This window comes from Corvus hawaiiensis, chromosome 2 (assembly GCF_020740725.1).
Source record: "Corvus hawaiiensis isolate bCorHaw1 chromosome 2, bCorHaw1.pri.cur, whole genome shotgun sequence".
Lineage (NCBI taxonomy): Eukaryota > Metazoa > Chordata > Aves > Passeriformes > Corvidae > Corvus > Corvus hawaiiensis.
The window spans coordinates 23,676,237-23,688,362 of record NC_063214.1 but is presented as its reverse complement, the minus strand read 5'-3'; the positions used below and the strand labels follow the sequence as shown (position 1 = coordinate 23,688,362).

The following is a 12,126-nucleotide window of genomic DNA, read 5'->3' as shown; positions in this document are numbered from 1 at the left end:
TCCAAGGACTAATAGCACTTACTGAAGAATTAATGGGAGATGGCAGTAGTTGATAGAAGGTTCTTCGTAGTCCTTTGTGTTCAAAAATTGAATGTGATTTTTGATTTATTTGTCATTCTGTTATTTTGCATGAGTTGTCCAGCTGCATCTAGGAGAAATGTGTTGTGTTCTGTTCAGTTAACAAATGTATCTTGTTTTCTCAAGGTTTCTTTCCTGGCCCCTCTTCGCCAATTGGAACAGCTGTCAGTTATGAACAATCCTTGTGTGATGGCCACACCTTCTGTCCCTGGCTTTGACTACAGGCCTTATATTGTCAGCTGGTGTCTGAACCTTAAAGTCCTTGATGGATATGTGATTTCTCAGAAGGAAAGGTGACATAATAGTATTATTAAATCTCTAAAATTATCAAATGAAATTTGGCTAAGCTAAAATTGCTTTAGCTAAATTTTTCATCTGTTGCACTGGAGTTATGTAGGATCACCAGCATGTTTAAATAAAAGTATGAAATTAGGCTTTTGTTTTGTTGCTCAACTCACAGAAGTACTTCTACAAAGCAAAACTGTGGTACCAATTCATCAGTGGTCTGTTACCCTTTACAGCCTCTTTGACTTTGCAGAATGTGACAATCAGCAGGTGTTAAAGCTGTTGTCTTGGGGGAAGCTCAAATGTGCCCTTATATAAAAAGCATGACTTACGTGTGCATTTCTACATTTGGCTTTTTTTTTGTTATTAATTAGTTAAATATTATTTTGGTCAAATCATTTGTTACTGTATCCTTGTGGTCATTATATCACTATGATATCTGCATGACAAAGTTCTTGACATCAGAAGAGTCTAAGCATAAGTATTATCCAGTATAAACGCATTCTAGTCCAGGACATGAATGTATTCTAGGGTATTAATGTCCTTTTTTCCCTGTTACTAAAATAAAAGTGTGCCCTTTTCTTGGTCAAAGGTAAACCAATTCTATTTCTGTTTCACCATAGCATGTTGTGACTTTCCTGAAAACTTGCCTCTTAGAAATCCATACATTTTTTTCATTAATAATGGGGTGTTCTGTATTAACAGTATTATTACATGTCAGTGTGTTATATTAAATATTTTCAGGCAGAAATTAATTTAATTTAAAAACCAGACTTGTTGAATACTTGGGCAAGATTTGCTCTCTGTGTCTATTTTGCATGTTTTTGTGAACTTCTCTGTTTCTGTGAAAGCTTTGGTGATAAGTTCATTGACACAAATGTGTTTTCAGTGCTCAAAGATTACACACAAAGCAAAGACCCCACAGTTTGGGACAAATAGGGGGGTTTTTGTTTGTTTCATCGATGCTTAAATGAATGAATACTTTATTCATTGTTCTGGTAATGGCATTCCCTGGGCACTGAACATGTTCCAAGTTTTGCTTAGATTTGTAGATTAGCTCTTGGGTACCCACTAAAAACACAGAGTTACTGGTTTTATGCCATTCATTAAAGGTGACCATTTTCCCCCTTCCTAACAGTTTGAAAGCAGAATGGCTCTACAGTCAAGGGAAAGGAAGGTCATATCGACCTGGGCAGCATGTTCAGCTAGTTCAGTACTTGGCTACTGTTTGTCCTCTCATATCTGCATATGGGCTCCAGACTGAAGAGGATGCCAAACTGGAAAAAATACTGAGTAAGCAAAGGTGAGAACTTACTTTCTTTGTTAGACAATGTAATTGAGAACATAATTATGTATCTTATGTGTTAGATATAGTAAGATTTCATTTTAAGTATTTCAAAGCAACAGTGGGGGCAGGAGATGCAAAGTGTAATGTATAGTATGCGTCCAAGATGGGAATGAGAGGCAAGGCAGCAGCAGCAGGAGTGTTTTCCTGCTTTCTGGGCCATCTAGGGGAAAATTCTTTATATTTTTCAGTCTGTGCTTTGTAGGACTCTGAAGGTAGTTTGTGTTAGAATTGTGATTAAAATAAACAAACTTTGTACTGGGGTTTCTATTGCCACAGAAAAAATGATGAAAACTTCAAAAAGGAGCTTTGCTTAACTTTCATTCTAATTGTAAATGAGGACTGGTGTATTAGCCACTTTTTTATTGTTGGCAGGTTCTTTCTTCGTTTTAAAGTTAAGGTTGTCTTTTGAGGGACACTGTTCCCAGTGATGCATTTGTCCGTCTGTATCTGGCATCTGAGGTCTGTCAGCAAAGGCCTCTGGAGAGGCTGCTGGTTCTGCCAGCAGTAGCTGTTTTGCTAAGATCTGTGCAAATAGATAAGTAGAGTTATCATGGTGCATTTTTCATCCATGAAAAGGTGAACTAATTTTGGTTAGAAGCCAGAAAATGGAGCAATACAGGTTGTTCTATTCCCCAGGACCTATTGACAAACTTTTTTTTGTGGAAAGATAAAGCAGAAAATTCAGCTCCCAGGAGCAAGCTACCTAAGTGGCGTAGTGTGGTTAAAAAGTTGAGCAACAGAAGTGTTGTGGTTAGAAGAAGGCTATCTCCTCAAAAGGGCCAGAAACTTGGGAGCATCTGGAAGGAGTTACTGTACGCTTAGCAAGTGTAAATTGGCCTCCAGGAGAAAATTGTAGCAGCGTTGTAGTTGTTTCTGAGGAGAAGGTGCAGTCAAAGCATCTTGACCTTGGAATCTCTAGCTAAGTGCTCTGGCATTCACATGATGTTTCTGGGGAAAATTCAGGAAGGTGGTCTGCTAAATATAGCTCTTTAAAAATTAAAAAAAACCTCAACAACCAAGCCAAAAAACCCTATCAGAAAAAGGAATCCCCACAAATCCTCACCCATGTATATGCACATGCATATATGATTTATAGGGCAGTTCAATCTCTGCCTCATGATCTTCTAATTTACTTGGGCTGAAACAGCCATGTGTTCTCTGGGTTTTAAAGGATGATTTTGTTTGTAGCAATATTCGGTGATTTGTACTAGGATTTTGGGCCTTTAGTAACAGGAACACCTATTCCTTGATTCACTCACTTTCAAATGTAAAAGACACTCCCATCATTCCTCAAACTCGTCTATACCTACACACACAATGTATTCCACATTAGATACTTAAAATATCTGCATGCCTTCCTTGTGTGTAGTAATGCCTTATGGTTTTCAGTCTGTAGTCAGAATTGCATGTTGGGCTTTTTCTCTTTTCTTTCTTTTTTTTTTTCTTTTTTAATATGTGTAGTGAAGAAAGAGAGGCAGGAGGAAGGGGAGCAGAAAAAGACTGCAGTCCCCTGCTTTGTGAGTAGTCCTGTTAGTGTCTTGTAGGTATAGGAGTCTGCATAACTAGCCTCTTGTTTAGAATGTTTTGATCACTTGTTTCCTTTGGAATAGTTCATAGTTTCTTTTAGATGTTTTCTGTACAAAAGAAAGTTTAAAAGAAACATAAAATCTGTTGCTGCACTCTGTGCTTAGACTCCACCAGAGGCAGTTGATGCATGAAAACCAAAATGAGGAACCACCTACATCTTCTGCTCCCAGCAAAACAGTGCCAGTTGCTCATGAATACAGTGGCCTGGCCCAGCCATCACAGATAGTTCTTGAAAAGGGTAAGTAGCTTATCTACACCCGTGATCTTACCTGTGGAGATAAATATTTTTCTTTTGAACATAACTTTGTGCTAACTTTGTGGAGGGAATTTAAGAACAAGGCCCTGTTATTATTTTATTCTGTTCATCTGTTTTCTCAGCTGAAGTTATACTTTGTTTCTAAAAAAATCCAGTCCGTGCTTATTTGTGTCTTGAAATGCTAGTAGGTTGGTTAGGTGAAAAACCCAATCCAACAAACGAAAGAGTTACTACTTTGATTTTTCTGTTTTATACAAGTTTATTCTCCAAGGAAGTGCAGTTTGTACCTGGTATTTGCTAAGTTTGGATGTTACTGTGGTAAGTATTGTCCTAATACAGAAATTATGCTCATCATTACTAGCATGTTGGATCATCTTACCCACCCAGTTGCTAACTGTCAAAACCAAATTGTGAATCCCTATGAATTGGATGAGCTATTATTATTATTATTGTTGAAATACTCTAATACTAGAATGTCTCTTTCTGCTTGTCTAGAACCTGTCATCCAGAGGAATTCTTGGGTTGGACCAAGTGCAAACAATGATCATTCCTGTGCAGTAAAGAACACTTTTCCTCGTGAAAGAAGCTTTCCCAAGGAGCTACACCTTGAAGATGTACAGACAGATGAAGACAAACTAAACAGCAGCCTTTTATCCTCAGAGTCTACTTTTATGCCAGTTGCTTCAGGATTGTCTCCAGTGTCTCCTGCTTCAGACGTGAAGCTACATGGAATCAATTTGGGCCAAGAAGATGATGATGATACAGTGATTGAATGTGTGAGAGATGTTAATAGTAGTAGAGAAACAACTAACAAGCAAGAAGCTTTGTCTGTTATGGGAGAGCACCCTAACAGAGCAGCAGGAAGTGTGGAAACACAAGAGAATATCAAAGAGATGCCACAGGTGCCTGCTCCTGATCGCGGAACAGCTGGCCTGGCTGCAAAGACTGGCAACTCTTTAAAGGCCTCTGAAAGCCAAGTTCTGCACAGTCACCCCAGCACCTCATCAGCTGCTGAATCAGGAGTAAAAACTCTTTGTCCTGACCAGATGACAGAAGAAAGGTCTGGTTCATTGGCTGTGCAAGGTGCAGCACCAGCTGATCAAGGTGCAGCTGAACTGCAAAGGATGACTGAAGCAGCTACCAACCTTCAAGCTTCCTGGAGAGGATTTTACACGAGGAACTACCATCCTCGAGCCAAGGAAGTGCGGAATGAAATTCGACTAAACAGAATGCAGGAACACATCATTTGCTTAACTGCTGAAATAGAAAAGTAAGTTGAGGTCATGGTGTGTATTTTCAAGTCTGTATGAATATAACCATCATTCCAGAGTATTTCATAACAGATACAGATGGGCCTTGATATAACTACTCACAGTAAAACCTAGCATCAGACACATAAAACTGATTACATTACAGGATCACTTCCTGTAAAAGTAGGCACAGTTTTGCACATAGCTGTTCATAGTCTCAAAGTGCCTTCTATAAATGGATTGGGTTAGAACACATTTTTCTATTCCTCTATAAGCAGGACTTGCATATTTCAAAATAGAAATTGCTGAGTGGGATTTTTTTTTTTACTTGTCTCCTCACAATTACAGAGTCTGTAAATCAAGTGTCCATATTGACAGTCATTCTTCTGTTGCTGGTGAAAAGAAGAATTTCCTCTACCTTGTTGGTAGAGGAAATTCTAAATTAAATTTTAAATTGAAAATGATACAATTTTAACATATGATTCTGTGGTTGGTTCTGTTTTAATTTTTGATCCTGTGAATCCATGTTTGGAGGAGATCATGGTCAAAGTTTCTCAATTTGTAAGACAAAGACAAAAATTCTGGATTTTACTTAATATCTTTCTGGATCAGCCTGGAGCTGTCAGTCTGACAGGCTCTTTTTCTTCATTATCACAAGTGACATAAGTTCTGTGAATGAAGTTGAGTGCTCAGTGAACCTCCAGAAACTCCCAGTGCTTACACATCATACTCCATCCACGTATCAATGGGGACAGCATAATTTGAAATGAAGATGTACTATTTGGTGTGTGTGGGGGGTGATAGTTGTACAGGAAAAAATAAGAGCTCAGGTTCCGTTTACAAAAAGACACATTATAGCTAAGCCAACAAATGTGCTGCAGTAAAAGGAAGCCGAATTTAAATGTGACTGAAAAAGAAACTTGAAGTCAGCAGCTGGGTATTTATGGCAAGCCAGACTGCAGTAATTTCTTAATGTTAGGCTCCGTTGTATCTTTCAAGAGTGCTGTTACATAAGTAGGCATTTTTATGCTTGTTGCTCTTGTTACCCAAATGTTGCTTATTTAAGCTGCATAAATTTTGGATGTGTGTTCTTGCAGACTAAGAAAAGAAAGAGAGGAAGATAAAATGCAGAGGCTTGTACAGGAGGAAGCTGTCAAATTTCTTTGGAACCAGGTAAGTAATTTTAGTCCTCTTGTTTTTCTGCTTACATGTGAATTTGAAATTTGAATTTGCATCTGCTTATATATGAATTTGCATTATTTCATACTGCAGATCTTGAAGAGATAGTCAATATGGTTCAGGTTTTCCGATGATGATTTGGGTGGTTTAATAGAATCTTACTGCTGTGTTGTTTGCTGTACTGGCATTGTGGAGGAAAATAACCTTCAGAAGCATTAGTGCAAGAACACTGGTTTTATTACTAAAGACTAAATTGTGGCCTGGTGAGAAGGAAGACAAAATGCAAGAAAAGCTAAATAAACATAAGCAGAACTGTGAAGAATGATGTGACTGGTAAATGCCCGTGGCAAATTGACGTCAAGCTGTGTTGCTTGTGAGCAACTTGTTTTTGAGGCAGGAAAGTTATTAATACATCTTTTAATAAGCTATTCTTCCAAAAATAAAGCTGTTTTCTTAAAAACAGATAAATCCTTTCTGGTTTTAAGAACAGATTTCATTTTCTTCAGGTACTTGAAGTGGGAGCTTGTGTGCTCTGTCAGTGTTTGGCATGTAGGTTTAAAAGCCGTGATTTCAGTGGGAAGAACAAACTTTCCCTAAAGACGTAGCAAGCCTTTTGTTTGTCACTTGGTCTTAGATTTTATACTAGAGGTTGGATGCTGAATGCAAGAAATCAATCCTCTAGAAATCAAAATACTTTTAGTTGCATTTCATAATGAATTTTTCTCTGTACTTTACAGGTTAAATCCCTTCAACAATGGCAGCTTTCAGTGATGCAAAATTTAGGTGGTGCTGCGATCCCTTCAGCCGGTACTTCATGTTCCTTCAAACCACCTATTCAGTCATCCACAGTGGAGCAAGAAACCCCACCAGGTGTTAGTTCTGCTTTGTTAGTTCCAGCTAGTGAGGATGATCTTCCAGAAAAGTCTTCATTGCAGTTCCCAGATTCTGGTTTTCATTCTTCTGCGGCTGATCAGACTCGTGCCAGTGACCTGTGTAGCTCTGAAAGGAGTTTAGCTGAAGAAACTGAGAGCTCCCTTTCAATGGAAACCATCAAACAATGTGGCAAGTCTGTTTCAGCATGTTCTTCAGATGTAGAGGATGGCCCTGGGGAGTGTGGGCAAAGTAAAGAGAGCTCTAGTAATGAGCAGGACAATGGACTGATACAGCAGTATTTGAAATCTGTTCAGCAGCTGGAAGAGGCTGATGAAGAGACAGATTGCAATGAGGAAATGGAGGGCAGCTGTCTACAAATTGCTGTGTCAGCAGAAAGCCAAGATTCTTCCTCTGACACCGTCTCTGTAGAGCTCCCTCAAGATACATCTTCCCCTGTCCAAGGTGAAATGTGTCAGACACCACCAGAAAGCTACAAACTGAATTCAGGAATAGAAGGGAAGCAAACAGACCATGATTCTTCGTTTCAGATGCTGCATGTTGGGATAGCTGTATAATGGGCTTATTTCCACAAAGGACTAGGGATTCCATTTCACTTTCCTTTCTCTTTCTTTTTCCTGTTTGTACAAAACTTATTTTTAATGTGTGCTGTTTCAGATTTTGACTCATGTTAACAATTTATGTTGTAATTACTATTTTACTGATGTTGCTGAGGATTGACACTAACTATGCTAAAATCAGCGAAGTTCTCAGTGACAATCATTATGCACTTTATTTGCAAACATAAAACTGGTATCTTAATGACTGGCCTCCATTAAATGAATTCTGAAGATTGGGGGGTGGATATGGCAGTGGTGGTAATGTTTGCTGTAAATTCGCTTTGGTGACTGTTAGTAAGTATTTGGTTTTTTTCCTACAAAGAAGGATTAAGTTCTTATTTTGCAAAGAGAAGCAAACAATATGGGAAGAAATGGAGTCAATACAGGCAGTGTATCCTGTCATAGGCAGAATACAGCCTGCTGAGAAAGATGAAAATTCAGACTTCTTTTGACTTTAACAAGAGTAGCTTGGTCAGTGTATCAAAGATGCATTCCAGAAAACCAGTGTCTGAGTCAGTGACTTTTTTGTAAATAACTTGAAGCTGCTGGCGAGGAATTAGGTCATTTACATACACACTGAAATAAGGACTTACAGGAGAGAGGCCTCAGGCAGCTTCAAACAAGCCTTGACCTTTGTTTGCCCTGGGATTGAATTTCCCTGCTTTCTCAGGTAAGACTCAAAATGGGACCAGTAGCAGCCAGGAGTAAATAAGAATTTCCGAAGAGCATGTGATTTGGGAACATCATTTCCAAGGCTACACTGCTGGGTTACAGCAGGGGAGTTGATGGTGTATGTTTTCCTCAACAAGGATGCTAATGTCCTTGTGCGGTTTGGATTTGCATGGCTTTCGAGACAATAGTGAGTTTGATGGATCACAACTACTTCTACCTACAGGTATAAATACTAAAAGTAAATGCCATGACTTAAAACTATTTCCTCATATCTCTGTTGGGTTTTTTGGTTGGTTTTTTTCCCCTGTATCTCCAGTGTTTGACATTTTAATTAGATGTGGATAAAAAGTTGTATTTCTTCCCTGTTAGGAAATATGCTGAGATACCTGACCCTTTCCCATTAAAAAACCCAACATAGCAATGGCTAGGCAAGATAAACACTGGGGAAGCAGCAGGAAAGTGGAAAGCATAGTCTAGGTATCTTAGTATACTTCAACAGTGACAAGGGAAATCTATTTTGCCATGTGATTTGTGATGGACACTAGTGAAATAAAAGTTGATGTTGTGATTTACAGGGGTCAGTTGCGTTTGCTGATGCTGCATTTTGCAATGTGTACTGGGAGGCCGGTGTTGCAGTAGTTTGCTGTTTACTTCTCAGTTACAAAGACACAGGCTTATCATAATTCTCTGGATCCACAGGTTAACTTCTGGTGCTATGGTGTCACTAAAACCAACTAGCGCTCTTTTAATGCGACTCCGATGGCCACGTTACCGTGTGAAATAATTTGGGTTTTGTGAAAGCTTTGGTTGCATGTCTGCTTTAGGTTCCGAGCTGAAATTTACCACTACTCAGGAGTTTGGTATGAGGCCAGTATCTTCTTGAGGCCTCAGAATACCCTTTATTTAGAACATAAATGGTGTATTGGACTTGTACCAGCCACATTCCCAGTGGTGAAGTTCATCTTGGAAGAATAAAGCTTGCTTCTGTGTATAGAGTAGCCATGATCTCTTTTTCTCCCACCCCAAAAAAGTTCTAGAGCACCAACTTTTCCAAAGAGCTGTCTCTGCAGTCAGGCTGACCTTTGGCTGTGCCTTGCATACATGGGAGCATTAAAGAAAACCCAGAACAGCTGAGGTGGTAGGTTCTTAATGTGCTGTCTTTCTAACTGAATGTGGTTACAGCACATTTGTAGCATGACCATATTCATAATTAGATCTTGGAGCACAGTTGTGCTTGGGTATTGAAAATGGTACAGGTGCATTAATGTATCACAACATCTGATTACCTGGGCAAAGCAGTGTGTAGTCCACATGATCATACCCTTGTCCTCTGAAGGTTCTGAACTTGGCTTTAAATCTGCCATGCTTGGGGATCTGCAGTTCATAGGACTCAGCTCTTTGATTGTCAATATCTTATGTAAAACCCCCCAAACTTCAGAGATTTTCTCTGAATTTTGAGAGAGGAATTATTTCAGTCTATGAAGCAGTTGTTGGATCTTACACTGTGGAAGCAGTGGTCAGGTGTAACAATGCAGTAAGTTCTCTTTCGTGGGAGACTGCTTTATTGCAAGACCTGGGAGGAACTAGACCACTGCCTGAATAACAAGGTTTCACTTACTGAGGACACTGAGGGAGCATACATATTCTGCTGTTTTCTATTGTCACTTTTGCTGCACAGTTAGAGGTGAAACAACTAATTTTGGAGGCATCAAAGGGGGAAAACTTGGTGAAAGTAAATTTTTTATGGAAGCCCTAGATGTTTCTTGACATTTCCTTTGTTATTAGGACTTGCAAGCACAAAGACAAGGCAACTTATTTTAACTAATGCCTGGGTCAGCTGTTGTCCTTATTAATGTGTAACCTATATATCCAAAAGTGGTTTTATGTAGGTACAGCAAAGCATGTACCACCAAATAGTCAGCTTTATCTTACTTTTTTGGGCAAACTGTGAAATACTAGAAAGTTTTTTTTTCTAACATTCTGAAAAGTTTTGCATGTGTAGAAGATGAGTTGCCTAAATATAGAGAAATCAAAGAATGGTGAAGTTTTGGATTAGGTTTTACAGGGCTAAATGTAATTAGTTTGTATATACAGAAAATATTTTAATCCTGACCATTAAAATACATACAAGGAAAGACATAATGACGGATACAGTGGAAAAGTAAGGAATAAAACTGGATATATACTTAAAATTGTCTTCTTTTCAGCCCTGTTTTGAGCTCTCAAAGAATCATGATGTGGAAATATCATAGTTTAATATATGGCTTAGCATTTACTCATCTTTGTTTAGATAAATTTCCATAATCTAGGTATGTAATATTCTTTTACCTGGATAGGGATGCACAGTTTCCTTTGGAGATGATGGAAATTTCATAAAAGAATTGGAAGGCCTAAAATATATCTGAAACTTTCCTGTGTTAATATTGTATTCTTTCCTTTTGCAAGGCTTCATGTTCAGCAGAAGAATGTACTTTGTAGAAGAAAAGCTTATCTCTTGTGTTTTGTCCTGGGCTAATCCTCCAGTGTTAGTGGGAGAGAGAACTTGGTTATTTGCCGGGTAATGTTGCCAGCTCTGTTGTGAGTACAATTCAAATGCTTCTTTAATTTGCTTCAGAAAAATCAGATAAATATAGCTCGGACTATTTAAATTGTACCACACAAGTAGTTTTGCCCCAAATGAGATAGCTGGCACATGCAAGCCTATTTTCAGCTACTCTGTGGCAGAAATGACTCTTCTGCCTTTTTCTCTGAAGGCTGGGACAAGTGGGTCTATATACCATAAAGCAAGAAGGCATTAAGACTGCAAATTTTATTTTACTGTTTCTGAACCACAAATGTCCTTCAGCAAATACTTGAGAAAGTCCTTGCTAAACTAAATTGTAGAAGCCTAGCAGTTGTTGTTAGTTAAGTTTCTTAAACAACCGTAGGTTCTACTATTTGCATGCCGCAGTTTAAATAATGCACTTAGCAGCCAGTCTCTATATAAAAAAAAAAGGGTTTTTTTTTTCTGAATAATGTTTGTATTTGAGCTTGCAAATTGTTCCTGTTTTTTTATGAATTTGTATATATTGTCTGAACAATTCTAATTTTTGTTTCTACTTGTAGCAGGTTATTTGATGAGCAAAAATGGAATATATGTTCCTTTGAGATTACCTGGGTAATTTTTACTGAATTTGATGTTCTAGTGTGTCTCACACAGATACACTTTCTCCTGAGAGGATAGAATTGTAGCAGTTAGTGGAGACTGACTGATGACAATAAAATGTATAAACTGGTTAGTTCCCCAGCTAATAGAAAAGACACTTCTTCTTTTTCCTCCCCTTATATTAACTTCCCCCCCACTCCCCCCTTGAGGACTGTGCCACCCAAATAAGTATGCATCAAGTATTCATAAAGTCTTTCAAAATGTCTTCTTTTAATAGTTACACTCTTTTTTTCCCCCAGATTGGCTTTCTAGGACAAGTTACTGAGAAACACTTTCTGTATGCCTGCCAAAAAGTTGTGACTTTGTCTATTTTTAAATGTTTTCTTTGTCAGTAATGGAAAAAACACAGGATCCCTTTCTTGCAAAAACATAAGCCAGTATTTATCAGGAAAGGTGCTTTATCTCTTGGAAAGTGCCGTGCCAAATTTTATTGTACAAGAGCTCTCAGTAAGAATCTTTTTTTTCTGGCTTCATTACATTTATAAGTATATGGGCCAAATTAATTTGTAGCATAATTCTACTGAATTAAATTTTTTTGGAGACTTTCACAGGAGTATTCTACCTCTAAACTAGAATTTGAGAAAAAAAGAACAATTGGGTATTGATTTGTCTTTCTATTTCTTGCTGTTTTCTGTGAAGAATGGTGGGTGGTTAAATTGGTACAGTTCATATATTTTCTATAAGTGTTTACATTTTGGATTTATTGTTTCTTAAGTATTTTGTTTGTATCTCTGAGTTTTGAATTTTAAATAAATGATTTGTACATTTATTGAAAA

The 12,126-nt window shown here is 38.1% G+C and overlaps 1 protein-coding gene across 1 annotated transcript in view; it reads left to right on the top strand.

Moving 5' to 3' along the window:
* Positions 1 to 12,126, top strand: part of CEP97 (centrosomal protein 97) — a 17,575-nt gene extending 5,449 nt beyond the window's left edge. Inside the window, exons 6-11 of the mRNA XM_048293801.1 lie at positions 205 to 371; positions 1,502 to 1,666; positions 3,403 to 3,536; positions 4,050 to 4,824; positions 5,902 to 5,977; positions 6,721 to 12,126. Of these exons, the coding sequence (XP_048149758.1) occupies positions 205 to 371; positions 1,502 to 1,666; positions 3,403 to 3,536; positions 4,050 to 4,824; positions 5,902 to 5,977; positions 6,721 to 7,431 (2,028 nt within the window). The 3' untranslated portion in view covers positions 7,432 to 12,126. The remainder of the gene's footprint in view (positions 1 to 204; positions 372 to 1,501; positions 1,667 to 3,402; positions 3,537 to 4,049; positions 4,825 to 5,901; positions 5,978 to 6,720) is intronic.